Source organism: Triticum dicoccoides, chromosome 7A (genome assembly GCF_002162155.2).
Source record: "Triticum dicoccoides isolate Atlit2015 ecotype Zavitan chromosome 7A, WEW_v2.0, whole genome shotgun sequence".
NCBI lineage: Eukaryota > Viridiplantae > Streptophyta > Magnoliopsida > Poales > Poaceae > Triticum > Triticum dicoccoides.
Window position 1 is genome coordinate 320524344 of NC_041392.1, and position 6566 is coordinate 320530909.

The 6566-nt window shown below is 53.8% G+C and overlaps 1 protein-coding gene across 7 annotated transcripts in view; it reads left to right on the forward strand.

Moving 5' to 3' along the window:
• Window positions 1-247: 247 nt before the first annotated feature.
• The window catches only part of LOC119329474 (lipid droplet phospholipase 1-like), an 11431-nt gene continuing 5112 nt past the window's right edge, over window positions 248-6566 (forward strand). For 5 of the 7 annotated variants that reach the window (XR_005159565.1, XM_037602523.1, XM_037602525.1 and 2 more), the window contains exons 1-3: window positions 248-760; window positions 862-929; window positions 1604-1674. Coding sequence is in view for 6 of the 7 variants with exons in the window: in XM_037602523.1 (XP_037458420.1) it covers window positions 396-760; window positions 862-929; window positions 1604-1674 (504 nt within the window). In the remaining variant the exon portion in view is untranslated. Of the gene's footprint in view, window positions 771-861; window positions 930-1603; window positions 1675-6566 lie in introns of all 7 variants that reach the window. The other 2 variants (XM_037602527.1, XM_037602528.1) reach the window with 2 other exon arrangements.

Below are 6566 nucleotides of genomic sequence, written 5' to 3' on the forward strand. Positions count from 1 at the left end.
GTGGAGATGAAATAGGTCATGACAAACATTATTAAGGTATATGTCCAAATTTCATGGTCCAAAAATAAATATTTGATGTAACTATATTTTTGACGTTTTTGCAAAAAATGGATTAAAAAAAAATGTTTCATAATTCATGAGGAGCAAGTTATTTTTAATATTTCACCCGGTGCAATGCACAGGCATACAAAAACCATGATAAATTAGAATACCTTAGTCCACCTAACCATCTTTGTGGCTACCTAACACACCCTCCAATCATTGTCATCGTTGTTCTCGCTCGAAGTTTCTTCATCCTCAGCTCCACCTTCTCTCACCTTCACCGAAGCAATTCCAGTTATCATCGCCGCATCTAGGTCTCCGAGCAAGCTCCACTCGTCCAACCTCCCCGCCAGATGATCGCCTCCAGCGCTACCCCGATGGGCCGCGCCACCACTCCAACCCCCGGTGCCCAGTCCCGGTGGCCGCGTGCCGTTGCGCAGCTCCACCTGGCTCTCCGCTCGCCAGCCGCGCGGAGTGGTAGCAGCGGGCGCTGGATGGGATGCTTCAGGCCGGCGCCGGTGCCCGCGCCGTCGTCACCGGCGGTTACGGTGGCGGTGAACGAGGGGAGGGGGAAGCGGCCGGAGGCAACGGAGGTGGATATGGAGCCGGCACGCGGCGGAGGGGACGACTTATGGAGCGTTCAGGCCGAGGCGGAGGTAGCGCAGGGCGGGGAGTACCCGGAGCACCTTGTCGTCATGGTCAATGGCCTCGTGGGGAGGTGGATCCGTGTATACTGTTATTTTGGTCGTCTTTGCAGTGGGCTTGTACAACTTTGGGGATTCTTAGTTTCAGTGGCAAAATGTGATCATTGTTTTACAGTGCGGATGACTGGAAGTTTGCAGCTGAGCAGTTCGTGAGGCGGATGCCAGACAAAGTGATCATCCACCGTGAGTATCCCCAATCCACATGCTATGCAATTTCGTGCTGGATTTCTTGGTAGTATTAGTATATATCCTCTGAATTGTAGTGCTAAGTAAGATATTGTCAGTGCGCCTGTCGGCGTGTCTGCATGCCATTTTGGGATATTGGGAGTGCCACTTTATGATAGAAAATCAAGTTTACATACATGACAATTCAATGGTTATTTTGTAATTGGATTTATACCTGAGCCTAAACTTGTGCTGAAGAATTTCATACAACATGCCGGTGCCGACATGTAGTCGAGATTAAGTGACTGAGATTAAACAGCAAACTGTCAGCGGGAGAACCATCCGGTACAGTAAACACGTAAAATGCTGGTTCCTTCTGGTTTTGCCACACAACTTGGAATTAGATGGAGTGATAACAACCAGCAAAAGCTGTATTAGCCAATGCTATTTGAATGTTGATAGTATTTGCATTGGTCTTAGGCCATCACCCAGTTTCATGCCAAATATTGTGCAATCATTCTGCTTTAGTACTAGTCTCATTCAGAACATGACTCTCCAGACCAGGCAGATTTCATAACCGATGAATACATTCACACAGCTTTTGTCTTTCCTTCATTCTGTGTTTTGTCATAAGTTGTTCCAGCTACTACTGGTTTCCTATAAAGAGATTTGGGCTGCGGCTTTTCATGCAGGGAGTCAATGCAACTCTGCTACACAGACATTTGACGGAGTTGACTTGATGGGAGAAAGGTTAGCAAACGAGGTACTTTTTGTTCTGACAAAATATTGTCCTCTGTGTAAGAGCTTATAGCATCCCCTAACAGATTGTTACTAAGTACATTACTTAGTAGATAGTTAATACTGCTAGTATCATCATTAGTAACCTCTCAAATAGGTTGCTACTAAGACTTGTTGCTAAGATAAAGAAAAGTATCATGTTGGTGTCACTTGTGAGAGGGTGGAGCGTGTTGAGCATGATCATTATCACGTGTACATTAGGCAGCTAGGATCTTGTTTTATTATTTCCTAGTCTACGGATATCTCCCGATCCTTTCCTTGTATAGCGTATACGGTTGAGATACTCCTGCCCATGCACTCTATATATGCTACGGCATACGATCAATGTAAACATTGACAATCCACATGGTATTAGATACCGCACATCTTTCCTAACCTAACGCTTCTGCCGCCGCACCTGTGCCGCCGCCGCCCCCTTGCCGCCATAGTCCACCTGCTGCCGCACCCACCCCCTCCCCGGCCGCCGCACCTTCCTGCTGCCGCCGTCCCCTCCCTTCCCCTCTCTTCCTCCCAAGCCAAACCCTAACCCCTCCTCGTCGCCACCATGTCCATGGCCTCCTCTTCCCTCTGGTGGCTCGAACCCCTTCGCCAGCCCCGACTCCGTTCCCGCCGAGGACATCCGCAACATTGACATCCTTGCTCGCATGCCCATCCGTCTCTCCCAGGAGGATTCCTCCTATTACGCATGGAAGACCTACTTCAACCTTGTCTTGCGTGAGTATCACCTCCAGGAGCACGTTGACGGCACCATCGACGCCAAGGCCATGGAGTTCGACGCCGAGTGGTCGGCCGTCGAGGCAACTCTCATCCGCTGGTTCTTCCTCACCATCTCAAAGGACCTTTTCTACACGGTGGTGCAGAATGATGATGATGCGCACGCCGTCTGGACGAAGCTCAATGGCCTCTTCACTGACAATTGGCTCTAGCGGCTCGTTTTTCTTCAGCAAGAGTTCTTCGGGTGCCATCAAAATAACTCCTCTGTGGACGACTTTTGCATGCGCTTGAAGTGTCTTTGCGACAAGCTCCGTGACATCGGCGAGAAAGTCTCCGACGACCTCCTCCTCAGTACCCTTGTCGCCGACCTCAACGAGGAGTTCAGCCGGCGGTGCCGTTCCAGCCGCCCCCACCGTTCCCACCGTCGTTCACATTCCCTCCTCAAGGGACACTCGCGCCTACTGTTCCTGCCGATCACGGCGGTCACTGCGGCAAAGGGGGCCGCAAGGGCCAACAGCGGGTGGCCAACCCTAGCGGGCCGCCTCAGGCCACCCAGCAGCAGCAGCAGCCCACGCCGTCGTGGGCCTTCGGGCACAATCCCTGGACTGGCGTCGTGCATGCTTTTTCCATGCCAGTGCCTCGCCCGACCGCCCCCGGCATCTTGGGCCCTCGTCCGGCCCAACATCGGGCCTACCACGCCGCCCCTAGCTGTACTCGCCGCCTCAACAGTATGGGGCATGCCCAGCGCTGCCGGCGCCTCCTCAGCAGCAGGCCGGCGCCATCTTCTTCAACATGGTGCCCCTGCCGCTGCTCTGGGACCCGACTCTTCTAGCCACGCTGCACTCCGCCCCCATCCCAACAACTACACCGGAGGCGGAGATTGGTACATGGACATCGGGGCAACCGCCCTCATGTCTTCTAACCCCGGTAACCTCGTCACTTCTTTTCCCACCAACACCTCCACCCGCATTATTGTCGGAGATGTTTCCTCTCCCCATTACACATATTGGCCATGGTTCTTTTCCATCTTATTCTACACCCATCAATATGTCTAACGTCCTTGTTTCTCCTGGCTTAATCAAGAACCTTAGCTCTGTTCGCTGTCTTACTCATGAAAATCCAATTACCGTTGAATTTGATGAATGTGGTTCTGTGAAGGACTCTCGTACCCGGATGGTACTTCACCGATGTGACAGCCTCGATGAGCTCTACCCGGTCCACCGCCCTCCTCCACCACCACCGCTCCTGTCGCCCTCTCCGCCGGTGTGGACCTCTGGCACGTTCGTTTGGGCCACCCCAATCCTGCTACACTTCGTCACATTCTTAGGAGTTTTTCTTTCACTTGTAATAAGCTCGCTGGCCATAATTGTCATGCTTGCCGTGTTGGCAAACACGTGCGTCTTCCCTTTAGCAACTCTACTACTATTGCTTCACATCTGTTTCAGTTGATTCAGAGTGATGTTTGGACATCTCCCATTGCGAGCAATTCCGGCTATCTTTACTATCTTGTCATATTAGACGATTTTACTCACTATGTGTGGACTTTTCCTTTACGGCAGAAATCCGATGTTCTCTCAACACTTAAAACTTTTTACTCATTTGTCTCTACGCACTTTGGTCGTCCCATTCTTGCGTTTCAAACAGACAATGGGAAAGAGTTCGACAATCTTGTTGTTCGCACTTTGCTTGCCACACATGGTACTATCTTTCGTCTAACATGCCCTTACACTTCGCAGCAAAACAGGCGGGCGGAACGTGTCCTTCGCACTCTCAATGACTACATGCGCACCCTCCTGTTTCATGCCAACATCCCGCCTCGTTTTTGGCCAGATGCTCTTGCCACGATGTCTCTCCTGGTCAACCTTCGGCCTTGCCGCGTTCGTTGGAACTATGGGCCGCATCAGTTACTTTATGGCACTCCTCCATTCTATGATGAACTTCGAGTCTTTGGTTGTCTCTGTTATCCTAGCATCGCTTCCACCACCCCACATAAGCTTGTTCCGCGTTCCCTCACATGCATCTTTCTTGGGTACCCCTCCAACACCAAGGGGCACCGGTGCTACCACCCAGTCTCTCATCGGGTGATAACTTCAAGGCACGTTTACTTTGACGAAAAAGTGTTTACCTTTCAGCAGGTACCTCCAGCTGATGCACCGACTTCGTCATCCCCCCTTCCCTTGGCGGACCTTCTTCGGTGCAGCCGCACCTCCGCGGGGGACGCCCGTGCCTGGCTGCCGCTGCCTTGGGCTCTGGTTCGGCTGACCAGAGCGCCTTGGATTGCTGGGCCTCAGGCTCGGCTGCCTCGGGCCCAACCACAGGCGCGGCCTCGGACGCCCCGGCCTCGGGCTCCATGGCGCCTTTGACATCCTCGGGCCTGGCTTCACGCGCTCCCTCACTGGACCCGATGGGGTCGGCCTGGCCTTCGTCTACACTGCTCGACGATCGGACGCTCGTCGCGGTGCCCCCGCTCCACATCACGGCTCAGTTGTGCACTGGTGCCCTCCGACCGAGTATCCGCTATCCGTCCGAGCACTACCTCTACGCGACATCGACCTCCTCGCCGTCGCCGCTGCCATCCTCGGCCCGGGCCGCTCTTCGCAACCCCAACTGGCTTGCTGCTATGCAGGAGGAGTTCGACGCGTTGCAACGCAACCGCACCTGGCAGCTCGTCCCACCTCCCTGGCATGCTAATATGATTAGCGGGAAGTGGGTGTATCGTCACAAGACGCGCCCCGATGGTACCCTGGAGCGGTACAAGGCTCGTTGGGTAGTTCGCGGTTTCCGACAACGTGCTGGAGTGGACTTCACCGACACCTTCGCCCCGGTCGTCAAGCCGGGCATGATTCGCAGCGTCCTCCAGCTTGCGGTGTCTCGTGCCTGTCCGGTGCATCAGTTGGACGTTTCCAATGCGTTCCTCCACGACCATCTTGCCGAACAGGCGTATTGCCAGCAGCCCACTGGTTTTGTCGACGCCACACACCCTGATCACGTGTGCCTGCTTTCTTGGTCCCTCTATGGATTGAAACATGCGCTGAGAGCATGGTACCAGCGCATCGTCGCCTTTCTTCTGTAGTTGGGCTTTCGAGCTACTCGCTTTGAGGCCTCACTACCATCACGGCTCGACGACTGCCTATCTACTAATGTACGTCAACGACATCATCTTCATGGCATCCTCGGCCGAGCAGCTTGGACAGCTCACTGCTCGTCTCAGTGTCGAGTTCGCCATGAAGGACTTGGGACCGCTCGACTACTTCCTCGGCATTGAGGTCACTGGGCGCCCCGACGGTTTTTTCCTTCATCAGGACAAGTACGCCCATGAGCTTCTTGAGCGTGCCAGCATGCTTAATTGCAAGCCCGTTGCCACCCCTGTTGATACGAAGGCAGAACTCTCCGTGCTTGATGGCTCCCCAGCACCTGACGACCCATTCTATCGGTCTATCGTCGGCGCCCTGCAGTACTTGACCCTCACCAGACCAGATTTGCAGTATGCAGTGCAGCAAGTGTGCTTACATATGCATGCTCACCGAGACAGTCACTGGAACCTGGTGAAGCGGATTCTGCGTTATATCCGCGGCTCTATGGCTCTTGGGCTCACCTTGACAGCACCGTCCTCCACCGACATGGTCGTTTACTCTGATGCTGACTGGGCTGGCTGTCCGGACACGCATCTTTCCACTTCTGGCTATTGCGTCTACCTTGGGCCATCCCTCATCTCCCGGTCCTCGAAACAACAGCCTACGGTCTCCTGTTCCAGTACTGAGGCAGAGTACCAGGCCCTCATCTCCCGGTCCTCGAAACGGCAGCATGCGGTCTCCCGTGCCAAGGCATAGTACCGGGCAGTGGCCAACGCGGTTGCTGAGTGCTCTTGGTTACGACAACTTCTCGGGGAGATCCACCATGACGTTTCACACGCTACCCTTGTATACTGTGACAACATCTCCACCATCTACCTCTCCGCCAACCCCGTTCATCGTCGTCGCACGAAGCATATCGGGCTCGATATACACTTTGTGCGTGAGCAGGTGGCTCTCGGCTGCGTCCGTGTTCTGCACGTTCTCACCGCTCAGCAGTTTGCCGATGTCATGACCAAGGGGTTACCGACTTCTACTTTTGAGGAGTTCCGGTCCAGTCTTTGTGTCATTT